Genomic DNA, 15,303 nt, shown 5'->3' on the forward strand with positions numbered 1-15,303 from the left:
TAACCTCGAGGAATTCGATGCTCTCGATCGTCTGATGAGGATCTTTGTTGACGGTAGAAGAGAAGTTTCCGAGTTGATGTAGCACGTGAGTGCTGAGTTCGTCTCAAGTCCTCGTGTCGAAATATATTGTGTTTGCACGCCAAATTAAAGATCAGATCATAGGTGGAATTGAGCGTGATCCCAAGAGCTGGTCCTGCTACTCGAGGGAATCAAACCAGCAGCAGAAAGAGTACAAACCGATAGCTCCATCAACTCCTTCACCAAAAGAAAACCAATTTTCTTGGACCGAGCAACTGTGCCTTAGCTTAAGCTGATTAAGAAAAAGAAAGCCGCTAGCTACAGCCAGACCGACCGGGAGAAAGAAGGTTTTCTCGAGTCATCAAACAACAACTCGGGACCCCTTCGGTATCGTATGCATTCGACAAGCTAGCTTGCTACAGCTCGGACTGCATCCTCCATGTACGTCGTATCCAAGCTTGTGTGTTATGCCGAATTGGAGGCTTCCCCGCTGCTTTGCATGCGGACAGCTCCTCTCGAGCTACCATTCTTTACGGCCACCTGTATATGTAAATTTTTCTGAGTTCCAATAATAATAATGATGGCAATTACGATAACAAAGTCTCCGTCTCCGTAGGTAGGACGTCGATGTGTCGACGTCCATTCCATCCACGTGGATCTCCATTCCTATCGGCGCAAGACAAGTGTCACATGCCACTTTGGTCAACTCTTCTTATTTGGGGAAAGAGAGGGACGTGGAATCTCCGGTGACACAGGTCGGTGGCGCGTCACCATCCCGGCATGCTTATCTCCGAAGAAAACAATAATAATAATTTATATTATATATATGGGGGCAAGCACGAAAGGAAAAGTTAATTTGCATCAAGCATATGAAATTACATATTCTGGCGTTATCTCATGAGGACCGAATAGAACAGAATAAGTTGCCGTAGCCATGAGAACGATGAGCTACTGAACGGATGGTAGGACATTATGTTGGCGTAGTAGGAGAAACAAACTTCTATTTCTTCATTGACAAGGTCCCTTAATAATTTTCACACATTCGTCCGTATCATTGATCGAGTTGGCGTGATAAAATGGTTGACCCAAAAAGATGATCATGCATACGTATATATATGTATATAAATATATGAGGATTACTTTTTGATAAATATATACCACGATGGAGTAGGTCGAAGTCTTTTTCCTCACGAGTAAAGACTATGACTAGCCAACAAAGTCGCACCAAAAGTTCTCACGCCTTTCTGGTGAATTCATTTTCTAGATGCATAAAGAAGAGGTCCAACCAACCCAACTGCGTCCCACCACGTCATGAGAAGACTAGCCTATTCAAACCCAATCTCGTTCTTCAGCTTTCTTCGATGATGGCTTAATGCAGATTTGAACTGAACCAAATTAAAACCACTGTAGTCCTCACGAGGGAGAGCGTTGGAGTCGATTGTACGCAGTCGTTGGGTGACTTGATACCGATGTATGCTTGCTAACTGGCAATGCGGTCATTTAGTGAGAGAAGAAACGCAAAATATTTGGACAATTACAAACATTTGGTGGCCAAGAATCTGGTCCCCATCTTCCATACAGTAATTTAACTATCCAATCAAAGCTAATGATCATATAAAAACCTTGTCTCCCTCCTTTATAAGTGATGAAGAGGAAGCACAAGAAGGGGTGAGAGAGAAGAAGAGAACAAAAGGATCGTAGGAAACTAGAGGAGATATACCGTCATGGCGGCAACTCCGAGGAGTATGCCGATGGCGTTCATCTTCCTCCTGTGTATCACCACTGCGGCGGTGGGCTTCGACGTGCCATCCTTAACCTTCAGCGAGGGCTTCTCCCATCTCTTCGGCAACGACAACCTCATCCGCTCCGCCGACGGCCGGAGTGCCCGTCTCAGCCTCAACCGCTACTCCGGTAACCCTCAGCCCCGTCACCCTCTCGCCTCGCCGTGGCCTTCATCCTTGTCTTTCTGCGTTGAGCGTATCTGCATATGCATACATGTGTCAGCCAGGCTCGGGCTTTATCTCTTCGGACCTGTATGATCACGGATTTTTCAGCGCGTCCATTAAGTTGCCATCGGATTACACCGCCGGCGTCGTCGTCGCCTTCTATGTGAGTCAACGGCATTGAATTCTTCTGTTTGCTTCAGCTTTGTCTTGCTGTCGTTTTTTATCACCGTAGCATATCGCACGCTTCTCTTCCAAAACTCTTCCTATTCATGTAATGTAATGAAGCGCTGCATCTAGTCAAATGTGATGGCTTGAACGTTTGGCAATTGGAATGGGTCTCCTGCATGGTGAGTGTTGGTAAGCTCTGTGGCTCCCGATTGATGTTGCAGACTTCCAATGGAGATATTCATCCCTGGACGCATGATGAGCTGGACTTCGAGTTCTTGGGCAACGTAAGAGAGAAAGACTGGAGGATCCAGACCAATGTGTTTGGGAATGGGAGCAACACCCGAGGCCGGGAGGAGCGCTACCTCGTCCCTTTCGATCCCACCCAGGAAGCGCACCGCTACTCCATCTTGTGGACCCCTGACACCATCATGTATGTAATTTACTTCCCTGCCTCCCTCCTCTTATCCATCTACTGGTTGATCAATTCGGACCATCAAACCACTATATTCCTTCGCGATGATTCCAGTCCTCGCTGTTATCTGATGACATCCGAATTATAAGTTAATCTATATCTTTTTGGCTGCTTCATTCTTGAGCTCTCGGTTCTTGCGAGGATGAATGCGTTTGACCATGCAACTCTTACGTCTACGCTTAATCAATCGGCATGCATGCAATTGAAGTGCTCGTTGCTTCCTCCCTGCTTCGTGCAGATTCTACATCGACGACATCCCCATCAGGGAAGTTGTCCGGACCGACGACATGGGTGGCGAGTTCCCGGCGAAGCCCATGTCGGTGTACGCCACCATCTGGGACGGCTCCGCCTGGGCCACCTCCTACGGCAGGATCAAGATCGACTACAAGTACGAGCCATACGTCGCCCACTTTTCCGATCTCGCCCTCATCGGCTGCCGCGTCGACCCCATCCAACAGGTGGACTCCGCCGACCGGTGCGCGGAGGCCGTCGAGGAGCTCATGTCCACCGACTACGCCATCCTCACCCCCATGAAGCGTGCCGCCATGCGCCGGTTCCGCGAGCGCTACATGATCTACTCCTTCTGCTACGACCAGCATCGGTACGGGAACGTCACCTTCCCCGACTGCGACTACGTCTCCTCGGAGCACACCAGGTTCGGGGAATGGGGAGACAACAAGATTCCGCCCAAGGAGGTGCGCGGGTCGAAGCGGCGGAGCCTGAAGACGAGCGCCGTGGAGGACGTTCGAACACCGGAGTAGATTTGATCTTCTTGTTCATATGCAGTACATGCCTTCGATCTCCACACGATCTTTAGATAGAATTGTGTTAATTCTTTGGGTTAGGTGGCAAAGTTAGATGAAACATTGTAATCAAAGTGGGTTGGTGTTTGATCCTTTGTCAAAATCATGGGGTTGGTTGGCGCTACAAAGAAAGGCAGTATTCGTTATTGGGCCAGAAAAGAAAGAATCCAGCCAACGATCCATGTCCCAGCCCAACCCATCCCAGGCATTACTTCCAACGGCTAGTTTTTACTAAATAAAGAAAGGGTTTACTTCTTCTGGCCTCGTTCTACAACGGTCATATTACCGTTGCATTCCTCCCAATTCGAATCCTTTAAAAGCCTTGCTCCTCTACTTCCCCACACACACCCCTCACTCATCTCTCTCATCTCCGCAAGATCCGCAAGAGGAACCTGTGGTAGTCGTTGTTGTGTCAGGTGGTGTGCTATTCTTCTTCTTGGCAATGGAAACTCCATCCTCCACGAGAAGGGTCACAAGATCTCAGGCCGCCGCCGCAGCCACCAACTCCCGTGAGCAAACTCCACCTCTCTCTATCTATGTATCAACGAATAAGGGGATATGTAGTTCGTGTTACTTAGAAAATTCTAGACCGCACAGAGAAGAGCAAGCATGAGGAGTGGCACCCGAGACCAAGAAACGGAGGGGATCGCGCAGCGCTTCTTGACATCACCAATGACTCGCCCGTGGTAGGGCTCGCGACAGGGTGCTTCCTGGTCGAGAAGACGCCCTCCTCGTCGGCGGTCAAGAGCCGGGTCATAGCCAGGAGGACCCCCGGGTCGGGCGAGGAGGTGCTCCGGGGCCAGGTGCGGACGCTGCTGCAGAAGGTTGAGGAAGACACAGAACTCGTGAATAAGCTTCCTTTTGGACATCCGCCACCACCACCCCCGCAGCGCTTCCCTTCCCTCCTGGGACTCTCAAGATCTCCGATTCATCTTCTCGCCCCGACGCCAGCCAATACGCCACAAATCCCCAACATGAACTGCTCGAAAGAAGGCTATACTTCGACGGGGTTTGCATCACCCTGTGTTGTGCCTGTGGAAGACGACCATCCGAAGGTATTATAAGAAATCCTGTAAGATTATGGATTCCCACTTTGATTAGAGTTCCTTGTGCTATCATTTCTAATGTTGCCCAGTTAATCATTTACCAGTTCTATATTTGCCGATAGAACTCACGATTTCTGATCTGTCCATGTTCGTGTCTTCACTTGTCATCATCGATTTCTTCATGAGAGGCGACGCTCTGGGGTAAATTTACTTACGTTGTTTGGGCTCCAATTCGTTCAGGTTGTGGCAGCACTCAATCGAGAGGAAGTCCACCCTCAAGAATGCCTGATCAACCGGGCACTGATGTTCGACTCGCCTGAGAAATCAGACATGTCAGACATCTCGACGATCTCTTCGTCGCTGACATTCCAATGCAGCAGCCAAAGCAGTCGCCAGGAGGGGTCTCCCGACGATGATGACAACTCCATCTGGTCCGTTCAGGTTCATGCGAGTGCCAACTCCGACCGCGACTACCACGAGCTGCTTGAAGAAGAAGAAGAAGAAGAAGAAGAAGAAGAAGAAGAAGGCATCGATTCCAAAGAAACGGAAGCAGCAGAAGAAGAAGAGGAAGAGGGCGAAGCAAACGACGAAGAGTTGCTGGGCGACTTGTGCGAAGGTATGAAGAAGATGTCGATGCTGGATGACGAGCCAAGGTTGCTCGAGTTCACAGGGAAGCACACGAGATTCATCTACAACAGCGACGATGAGATGGAAGGAGAAGAGGAAGCGATGGGTGGAGCGGCGGTGTCACCGAGCGTGTTGGTGTTGAAGGGCCTCCCTGCGCCGCAGGGGAAGCACCTGCGGTTCAAGGAGGAAGACGACTAAGGGCAGTGCTGCCGTTGCATTTTGGTTGTCTTTCTGTGACACCATTTTTCTGTCTGTTTTTCTACGATGTCACCATCTTCATCTTCTTTTCTGTCATGAAAAATCTGGATGGAGAACGATGTCATATTTTCTGAATAAATCAACTCAGAATTTGCAAGAACTACCGTTTCTTCTTTTTTTTTGGATTATTTACTGCCATTATGCGCATCATGTTTTCATCATGCAAGTTCGGAACCGACAGTGGCACGATGGATTCCAGATCTGATTTTTGGTCCAATTTTTGGGTGGCAACACAAGCCGACTCCGGCAGGCTACATATCTGGATTTCAAGCAATCGCATCAACTCCGATAGGCAACACAAACCGAGATTGACTCACCTCTAATATGATTTCAAGCAATCGCATCAACTCCGATAGGCAACACAAACCGAGATTGACTCACCTCTAATATCTATCTATCACTACTATCCTTATCTTTCATGGCCATTTTCTCGATGAATCCGATAACTTTGTTGTGATCACTATTGATGGCAAAACTTCGATTGTTGATCTTACCCCTCTTTATTGTGCCCACCACATCCACACGATGTCTCTTTCTGTCTCTTTCTTGACTCTCTTTCTTAATTACACTAGATATTCTTCATATAAATTTTTCAACTTCTTAACCATCGAGGATCACATCATCTGCACGGGTCGCGACCTAATCCTTTGCCCAATGTTGACAATGGCACGATGGATTCCAGATCTGATTTTTGATCCAATTTTTTGGTGGCAACACAAGTCGACTCCGGCAGGCTACATATCTGGACTTCAAGTAATCGCATCCCCGACTCCAGCAGACAACACAAATCGAGATTGACTCACCTCTAACATCTATCTATCACTATTCTTATCTTTTGCAACCATCTATACTTTTTCGTTGACTCCAATAACTTTGTTGTGATCACTATTGATGATGAAACTTCGATCCGTGATCTCACTCCTCTTTATTGTGCCCACCACACCTACAAGATCATCAGCTTTGAGGGGTATTTTCGATAGTACCACTTCAAGAACCGTGAAATGTGACTCACCTCTAACATCTATGTCTCTTTCTTGACTCCCTTTCTTAATTACACTAGATCTTATTCACATAAATTCTCAGCTTCTTAATCATCGAGGATCGCATCCTCTGCACGGGTGACGACCTAATCCTCTGCCCAATGTTGACGCCCTATGAAAAATCATTATTATCGAGATAGTGACAATGCTAGAGAACCAATTCTCCCATATGCAAATGAATAACCACTTTCTCTTACTCCACTTGACATTCGACGTCCTCTCTAAACACCATGGGAAATACCATAACCTCATCTCTGACTAACAAGACGTAGCGACGGTAGAGTCAAAGCAAATTTTTTTAAAATATTTTATTCAAGTATTTATTGATTTTGACCTTTTTATTCCTATCCTATATGAAAACATTTGTTGTATCGTTCATCGGTAAAATTGACGGTGTAGAAAAAAATAGAATTAAATATTTTATTTTATAATTATAAAAATATTGTATAATTTTTAAATTAAAAAAATATTAAATATAATTAAATATAAATATTCATCACAGTTTTTTTTATCTTGTTTTATAATAAATAATAATAAACGGGAAGATCCTTTTCGGTGCCCTGCCGTACGCCCACGGCTGTTGTCACCTCACGCTCTGCCCGCCGCAACACACGCACAACAACAAGATAGATGGGTTACCCGCCTCCCTTCCTCCCACCCATCCTCGTCTTCCGCCTCTGCTTCTCCGAACCCTATCGGACCCCACCGCCTTCTCTCCCTCCGGCCCAATACCCTCGCCCTTCCCTCACGCTCCTCCGCTGCCGCCTCAATAATCCGTAGATCTTCCTTCTCGGCCGCCTCCGTCCCAGGCGAAGGCCGTGACCCGAGAATCTCCGATGAGTGGGGGGGAGAAGCCCGAGCCAGAGGCCGATCCGCCGTCGGCACCTGATCCCCCTATAGACGAGGACGAATGGGGCAACTAACTGGGAGACGCGGCGAGCATCACCAACGAGTGGGGAGAAAAAGCGGAGCCGGAAGTCGAGGCGTCATCGCAGGCGGATCTTCCCAAGGATGAAGACGAATGGGGTGAGGGCCGGGAGGAGCGGAATATCTGTCGAGGAACGGAACCCCGGTGCCGTCCGATGATAAGCTTGAGGAGTTGAAGCGGGGTGCCTAGTGGACTCGTTGTTTGCGACGGAGTTGGGGCTGAGATCGTCGGTTGAAGATAGGGCCGAGATCCTGGAGCTGATCAACCAACTGGAGGCGTCGAATCCTACTCCGGCACCGACCGAGGCGCCGGAGCTTCTCGATGGAAATTGGATCCTACTGTGAGTTGTTCGGATTTCTGACTTTTGTTCTCCTGTTCCGAGATTCAGATTCCTGGCATTCTGTGGTTTGTGAGTACGTACAAAATAAGTTTTACATTGAAATCGTGCTCCAAATATCAAATTTTAATAACGAATCCTTGGTATCCTAACTAACTCCATTGCAACATCCTGCAAACTCGTCTCATCCGCACCAGTATGATCATGCATGCATGGGGCATTCTACTGATTTGACCCGTGTGATGTGTGTGATTCGCACAAATATTGATTGGATTGGCTTTGTAAAGCGTGCACTTACCTTCTATAATCTTATAATTATAGAAGGGCAGAGGGGTGAGCCTTCGATCGTCATCAGACACCTCCCAACCATCCCGGTCAATAATCAACGGACGCGTGCAAGAGAGAAGAGACGACATCATCACGTGTAACAGCAGAACCCACCCCTGCACGTGCGACGCGCCAATCCCCCCTTTCTCCGTCTCTTCGCATGCCCCGAGTCCCCATGTCTATCTTCACAAGCTGACTGTCCGATCGGCATCGGACGGGCACAGCTCGTTCGATGCACGATAACGAGCAAACAAAATATACAATGAATGATAAAAAGTATTTTCCGAAGCAATCCAGACTCATTTTATCTCCCCAACGTGTGTTGGAATTCGGAGATTTCAGATTTATGGAGTGATTGTTAGTTGCTTAAAAATTACGACAGTAGTCGCGAAGATACCGACAAGGGGCGAAAAATCGTCCATTCTTCTCACCCGCGCCACAGCGGCGACCGCTCCTGCACCACCTTCGTCGTCGATTTCCGGTGCCGGAATGCCTTGATCGGGTTCCGGAAGTGCCACCTCCACCCTTTCCCCCTTCCCCCATACTCCCCACTGCCTGCGTCTTGCGAGCGTCCCGCCGCCACCGACCTCGATCTGCACAGCTTCCCGTCCGCCGGTTCTTCCCTCGCCGAAACCCTCGAGAATGCCCGTAGTAACGCCGACCGCTTGCCTCCTCCCGGCCTTGGCAGCGGCGCCACGTCGCTGACGGAAGAGGCCACGGATCTGGACCTGAGAAACTGTAAGGCGACCGATCGGGACCGCCGGAAGGCCGGTTCGCTCTCGATGAGTTGCGACACGGGTCCCACCGCCCCGATCCCCGCGCCGTCGCCTCCTCGTCCTCTGGATCTGGCGGGCTCGGTGGAGGAGAGGGAGGAGAAGGACGAGGAGGAGGAGGAGGGGAAGCAGCGGCAGGGGCGGACGTTGGCGCAATCCGGGCAGAGGCGGAGGAGACGGTCACGTAAACAGTCGGGGCATACGCCGTCGCGGGGCTGGGAGGGATGTTTCCAGCACTTCCAGCCGGTGGTCTCGTCCTCCCCCACTCCATTAACATCATTTGAAAAATTGACAGCTACTGAATGATGAGAAAGCTGACTTTGATTCATAATGTATGAAACTTTCGAGTCATGATTTATTCGAGTGCGTTGGTCAGTAGGATCATTTGGAGACTTACTGATAGGATCACTAGTTTTTTGAATTTGCTTCATTCGCTTCATTACACCTGTAATAAATAAAATATAATTATCAAAATCAATCACGATCCAAACATCCATAGATTCTAAATCATGTTCATATCATAAAAAGATGCCATATTTTATTTAATATCATAATTTCTTTTTCACAAATACATCTAGAATCAAATAAATAAATATTATTTTATTAATATACATAACTTATAAAAGTTTATTATAACTTAATTATTTATCAAATCATAAATAAAAAATAATTCTAAGCATTATTAAGAAAATATAATGATGATAATTCAAAAATAAATTTAATTGATTTTAGTTAGAGGTAGTGGAAGATATACTCTTCATTCGAATTCAATCGATTGTTACTAAGAGTCTTCTCCGAAAATAAAAAATAAAAAAATAAAATAAAAAATAAGTCAATTGTAAAATAAATATTTGACCAAAAATCAATCATCAACTAGTTTATATTAAACATTGAAAGAAGTACTCCCTTAATATTGGATAAAAAGATAGTTTATCCTACAAACGAAGACAAACTAATATTGCACTCATAATAGCGGATGAAGTTGTATCCCTCATCCGTCAAAGTAGAAATATGTTTCTTCCAATAACGAATGGTGGAAGCGTTCGTCGCCTCGATAGGAAAATAATATTATCTTATATTGATCATATCTATATCGAGAAAAAAATAATATATCAAAATATTTCTTTCAAACATCATTGATGTCAAATAATATCAATTAACTCTCAATTGATTTGAATCTTAGTTCAATCGATCAAATTAGATTCGATTTAACTAAAACATAACTAAATCGATCTCTAATCATTATTTAACTAGTCTTGAATTATCATATATTAGTATAATTTGGGTTAGATTGGGTTCAATCTAGGTTAAACATATTTAAATAAGTTAAACCAATTTGAAATTACCCTAAATCGATTTAAACTGATCAAATTTAGTTTGGTCCTTTGAGCACAAATCAAACGAAATAAGGCTAATGAGCTATATTACATAGTATTAAGCTAGGTTAGGCTAGCCCAGGTCATGTATGCATGCACCACACTAGATTAGGTTAACTTATCGATTGGTCACGTGCATTATACATGATTGCTTATAATGGGCTCGATTAAGCAAGAATATGGGTTAGAGCCTGATTTGCGAGTTATGGTTAGCCTATTGACAAGGCTTAGCCTATGGGTTGTGACCTGATCTATAGGTTGGGCCTTACGTGCTGGGTTTGACTTATTGATTAGACTTAGCCTATGAGTTGTGACTTGATCTATTAGTTGGGCTTAGCCTATAGGCTATAGTTTGACCTACGAGTTAGGCTTGGTCAACTGGTTGATTTCAACATAAATTTTAACCAATTCTTTTAATTTTAAATTACGACATAAAACTATAATCAAATATTTATTCATTAACAATAAGTTATTAAAACATAAAGAATAATATTAAATTTAAAAAAACTACAAATATTATGCATTCAATATAAAATTTAAAAAATACATATGATAGAAATAATTTTAATATATTTTAAACCTTAAAAGTATAAGAGAAGATTTTAGAAACTTTATATAATATGTCTTGATCTAATAATAAGATTTTTGATATTTAAAGGAATAAAAAGAATATTTTAGAAGTGTATATAATATATTTTGATTCAAGAATAAGATTTTAAATATTTAAAGGAATAAAAAATATTTTTCAAGAAAGTCAAGATAACATACCTCTCCGTAGTACGATGCAATTCCTCTCGTTACTAAGATTAATTTAATAAGAAACGAATGAGAGGAATCCCTCCCCTTAAATAGGAGGAGATGAGCCCTCCAAGATTTTTTTTTATTTTTTTATATTTAATATTTATTTAATTTACTAACAAAAAATGATATCATTTTATTTGGAATGTTAGATAACTATTTCCTAAATTTCATTAGTAATAAAGAAAATAAAAAAATCATACCTAAATTTGGGAGTTAATTATATATTTTTTCTTCTAAAGGAAATTTGGTTCTCAAATTTAGCTTACCTAAAAAAAAGGGTAATAATATTGCTCTCTCATATTTTTTTATTTTTCCCAAGAATAGAGATGTCAAATAAATTATGTAAAATCTCAACCTTTTATAAAATCTCAAAGGCCAATGAATCTAAGGGCTAATTTCCTCATAACTTTTTTGGTTGGCGACACATTAAAAAAAAAAATGTGATCACTAACTTTGAACTCCAAATCTCTATATGGGAAAATACTAACTAGCACTTTATGATACCGAATAATTTCCTTAATGTATAAGCTTATTAGTTTATCTAATGAATATTTCTTATTAACATGGAGGAAGTGTGCAAATTTAATAAGTCTGACAACTACTACATAAATTTTATCATATCTTTTGTATATTTGGGGAGTCTTATCATAAAATTTATTATGATCTTCTTTCACTATCATTTAGAAATTAAAATCCGTTGCAATTTTCTTGTAGGTACTTGATATTCTATCTTCACTTGCTACTAGATTAAACATTTAAGGACAAACTCTACTAATCTTTCTTTGTACCATGCTCAATAGTCTTGGAGCAAATCCTGATACATTTTGATAGTCCCAAGATAAATATTAAATTTTAATCTATGGGCTTTGTCTAATAATTACATTTTTACAAATAACTTTCGAGAATATAAAGTTAATGTGAAAGCTAATAAAATCATCTTTTGACTTAGAGGAATTCAAGTATAGATCTCCTAAGCTATCGTACGAAGATATACATATTCCTTTTGATTTTCTTTAATCCTTTCTATAAAAAAAATAATTATGTCATCAAGCATACTAGAAAATATTTATTTGTCCTAGATAAAAATTCAAGTTTCATATCTATTGTCATCATAGAATTATTTTAAAAATTCATATAGGCTATAAGACTTAGCATTTCTACTCAAGGTATTATCTACTATATTAGTCTTCATAATATGGTAGTTGATGTTAAAATTATAATATTTTTTAAAGTTTAAAAATCTTTTTTATCTCATATTTAAATCCTTCATAGTGAAGATATACACCAGACTCTTATTATTTGTGAATATTTCAAAAGTTTATTTATATATATAATGTCTTCAAATTTTTAATACAAAAATGACAGTTGTTAGCTTTAAGTGATGAGTAGGATAGTTCTTCTCATTATGTCTTAATTGTCCAGATGTATAAATAACTACTTTTATTTTGCATTAGAACACAACCAAACCTTTAAAGTGAAGCATGACTGTATACTACAAAACCTTCTCCTGTTGTAGAAGGAATCACTAGGATAGAAGTACTAGTTAATTTCTCTTTCAACTCTTGAAAACTTAGTTGACACTTATTGTTTCAAATGAATTTTATATTCTTCTATGTCAACGTAGTCAAGGGTATTGTTATTTTTGAAAAGTCTTTTATAAATATTCTATAATATTCAACCAAACGCAAGAACCTTTTGATCTTCGAAATAATGAAGGCTACTTCCAATTCATCACAACTTTAATCTTTTTGGGGTTAACAAATATACTAGTACCCAATGTTATATGATTGAGAAAAATAATTTTATTGAGCCAAAAATTGAACATAATTAATTTAACATATAGTTTTTCTTATTTTAGGACCTTTAAAACTATCTTGAGATGGTATTTGTATTATGCCCTACTTTTAGAGTAGATCAAAATATCATTAATGAACATAATTATAAATTTATTATGATAAAAGTGGAACACTTTATTCATGAGATTTATAAAGGTAGCTGATGGATTCATGAGTTTGAAAGGTATTACTAAGAATTCATAATTATCATATTTTATAATGATAGTAGTTTTTACAATCTCGTTCCTATCTTTAGTTAATGTCACTTAAACCTTAAATTAATCGTCAAATATACCTAAGTACCTTAAACTTAATCAAATAGATCATCTATTCTAGGAAAAAGATACTTACTTTTTATAATCACTTATTGAACTATCTATAATCGAGGTATAGCCGCGTAGATTCATCTTTCTTCTTCATAAATAGGACAAGAGTACCCCAAGGTTGAATAAAACTATCGTATAAAAGAGTCTATATCTATTTCTTTAACTTCTCCAACTCAATTAGTACCATTTTATAATAGGATTTAGAAATAGATATAGTGTCAAGCAGAAGAAGATGAATCGTAAATTCAATTTGCTTGTTAGTTGGCAATCCAACTAGATTTTCAGGAAAAAATCTAAAAAATATCATATAATAGGGATATCCTTTAATATTAGCTTAGATTCTTCTTCTACCTATGATATTCTTTCAGAAATAGTTAGGTAGCACTTAATACTGAAATAATATAAGAGAGTTTTTCTTAAATCCCAATGAACTGAAAGAGTGGTTGATATAGGAGTGAGAAAGCAATTATCTTCTAGAAATAATTGACACTTGTATGGTATGCTAAAAGTCAGTCTATACTTAAGATTGCATTGAAATCTCGAAACTCTAGTAGAATAATATATACTAGCAAATTATGATTTTCAATAGTAATAATATAATTTCTAAATATCTGATTAGCTATCAGAGAATTTCGAACCGATGATGCTACCATTAACATATTACTTATTATCTTATGATTCTTATATAATCTCATAGTAAAATTAGGTGATATAAACGAATACGTAAAATCAGAATCTATAAGCACAAAGATAGGTATACCACAAAGTATGATTATACCTTTAATGATAGATCATAAAGCTTTAGCATCTTGATGGGTGAGTGCGTAGACCCTTGCCTGACCTCCCCCTCTAGGTCCTGGTTATTGTTATCTAAATGTTTGGTGTGGAGCTCGATATTGATGTTACTTCTATAGGTAGTCCTTCGACATGTGCTTCGATTATTGATAAAAAAAAGTATGCATGTTGTCTCATGGAACATGAGGAGAAAACATGATTAGTCTTCCTATTGAAATTACATTTTATGACAACTTGATTATTGAGAGCTCCTGCTTGTTGATGGTTTAGAACTTATTCCCCCTTACGTAGATGGTGTAGCACTAAAAAGTTACTTTTGATCATTCATTTGTTGTAATTCATTATCCAATTTTTTCACCATCAGAGGTCGATTGAGCACTTCAGCATATGTTGGTAAAATTAATATAACATCGGACTTTCTAATTGATGAACGAAGCCTCCTCTCAAAGTGACAAGACCTTTGATATTCATTAAAAGTAATATGTGAAAACTATTAGGACAACTTAATAAAATAATGATCATATTTTATCACAGTCCTATTTCCCTAGTAGATGCTAAGTCCTTTTACTTTTCGAAGTGAACTGAATCAAGGAAGAATTGCTCATAGTTAGCATTCTTAGATTAATCCTGCCTCCAACATTATTTTCCGCCTCCAACTATTTTCTCCTCTAAAATGAAAGAAGTGAAGGACACATTCTAATTTTCCTACATTCGATAGCTTTAACTATTTTCTTTAATTGACAAATCCAATGATAAATAAAGATTGGATCTAGTTTACCCTCAAAAATAGGTGGTCCCAATTTTTTAAAATGATCTAAAGTATTAGAAGCTCCATCTCATTCTGATGCTCAAAGTAGCCTATAATAGTATTGAGGACTCAAATGTACACCATTTGGAGCATTGGCAAGTGCTAAAACACGAGGTGCATTTTGCAATGCGGGTAAGTTAGAACATAATCAATGATAGGTGCATGTAAGGACTTAGTTTGCTTTATGATATATGGATCTTCCAAGTTATGAATTGCTCGAATACCTCTCTGAGTACATAGGCTAGTAGCATTATAATCACAAGCACCCCAAGCAATAAAACTATTGTTTTTTTAAATTTACTATATTACTCCTATAATAGGTCAAAGATAATCATTCATCAAAATCATTTAAAAGACACAAACACATGCAAGCTTTTTAGACCATATTTTAATAATATAAAAATATATCACCTCATAGTTTTCTTCTATAATATCTTTCCACAAATAGATCCAAAGCTAAATAAATGAATATCACTTTATTAGTATACATAATTTATAAATATTTATTATAATTTATTTATTCATCGAATCATAAGTCAAATGTAACCTTCGACATTGTTGAGAAATATAGTGATGATGACTCAAAAATAAACTTAATTGGATTTACCTAGTAGTAGAG

At 40.3% G+C, this 15,303-nt stretch overlaps 3 protein-coding genes across 4 annotated transcripts; 2 read left to right on the forward strand and 1 right to left on the reverse strand.

The window, feature by feature from the left end:
• Window positions 1–1,668: 1,668 nt before the first annotated feature.
• On the forward strand, window positions 1,669–3,599 carry LOC103975922 (probable xyloglucan endotransglucosylase/hydrolase protein 30). Its single transcript, XM_009391061.3, has 4 exons — window positions 1,669–1,929; window positions 2,027–2,127; window positions 2,354–2,562; window positions 2,843–3,599. Exons 1-4 carry the CDS (start codon window positions 1,743–1,745, stop codon window positions 3,363–3,365), a joined length of 1,020 nt encoding a protein of 339 aa, XP_009389336.2. The 5' UTR covers window positions 1,669–1,742; the 3' UTR covers window positions 3,366–3,599.
• Window positions 3,600–3,733: 134 nt separating this feature from the next.
• LOC135605635 (uncharacterized) lies at window positions 3,734–5,432 on the forward strand. 2 transcript variants are annotated; one of them, XM_065095962.1, is made up of 3 exons: window positions 3,734–3,916; window positions 4,005–4,462; window positions 4,694–5,432. In XM_065095962.1, exons 1-3 carry the CDS (start codon window positions 3,850–3,852, stop codon window positions 5,276–5,278), a joined length of 1,110 nt encoding a protein of 369 aa, XP_064952034.1. In that variant the 5' UTR covers window positions 3,734–3,849; the 3' UTR covers window positions 5,279–5,432. The 2 variants fall into 2 exon arrangements, with proteins under 2 accessions (XP_064952034.1, XP_064952035.1); XM_065095963.1 differs by having other exon boundaries at window positions 3,735–3,916; window positions 3,996–4,462.
• Window positions 5,433–8,233: 2,801 nt separating this feature from the next.
• On the reverse strand, window positions 8,234–9,109 carry LOC135604991 (uncharacterized). Its single transcript, XM_065094655.1, has one exon. It carries the CDS (start codon window positions 9,070–9,072, stop codon window positions 8,398–8,400), a length of 675 nt encoding a protein of 224 aa, XP_064950727.1. The 5' UTR covers window positions 9,073–9,109; the 3' UTR covers window positions 8,234–8,397.
• Between the last annotated feature and the right edge of the window lie 6,194 nt (window positions 9,110–15,303).

The sequence above is a fragment of the Musa acuminata genome, chromosome BXJ2-2 (genome assembly GCF_036884655.1).
Source record: "Musa acuminata AAA Group cultivar baxijiao chromosome BXJ2-2, Cavendish_Baxijiao_AAA, whole genome shotgun sequence".
Taxonomy (NCBI): domain Eukaryota; kingdom Viridiplantae; phylum Streptophyta; class Magnoliopsida; order Zingiberales; family Musaceae; genus Musa; species Musa acuminata.

What these genes read in the sequence shown, in the direction of transcription:
- LOC103975922 (XM_009391061.3), top strand. Translation starts at nt 1,743, where the DNA reads ATGGCGGCAACTCCGAGGAGTATGCCGATGGCGTTCATCTTCCTCCTG. An exon ending in GCGTCGTCGTCGCCTTCTAT is followed by an intron (nt 2,128 to 2,353) that starts GTGAGTCAACGG and finishes TTGATGTTGCAG; the next exon opens with ACTTCCAATGGAGATATTCA. An exon ending in TGGACCCCTGACACCATCAT is followed by an intron (nt 2,563 to 2,842) that starts GTATGTAATTTA and finishes TGCTTCGTGCAG; the next exon opens with ATTCTACATCGACGACATCC.
- LOC135605635 (XM_065095963.1), top strand. Translation starts at nt 3,850, where the DNA reads ATGGAAACTCCATCCTCCACGAGAAGGGTCACAAGATCTCAGGCCGCC. An exon ending in CGCCGCAGCCACCAACTCCC is followed by an intron (nt 3,917 to 3,995) that starts GTGAGCAAACTC and finishes AGAAAATTCTAG; the next exon opens with ACCGCACAGAGAAGAGCAAG. An exon ending in TGGAAGACGACCATCCGAAG is followed by an intron (nt 4,463 to 4,693) that starts GTATTATAAGAA and finishes CAATTCGTTCAG; the next exon opens with GTTGTGGCAGCACTCAATCG.
- LOC135604991 (XM_065094655.1), bottom strand. Translation starts at nt 9,072, where the DNA reads ATGAATCAAAGTCAGCTTTCTCATCATTCAGTAGCTGTCAATTTTTCA.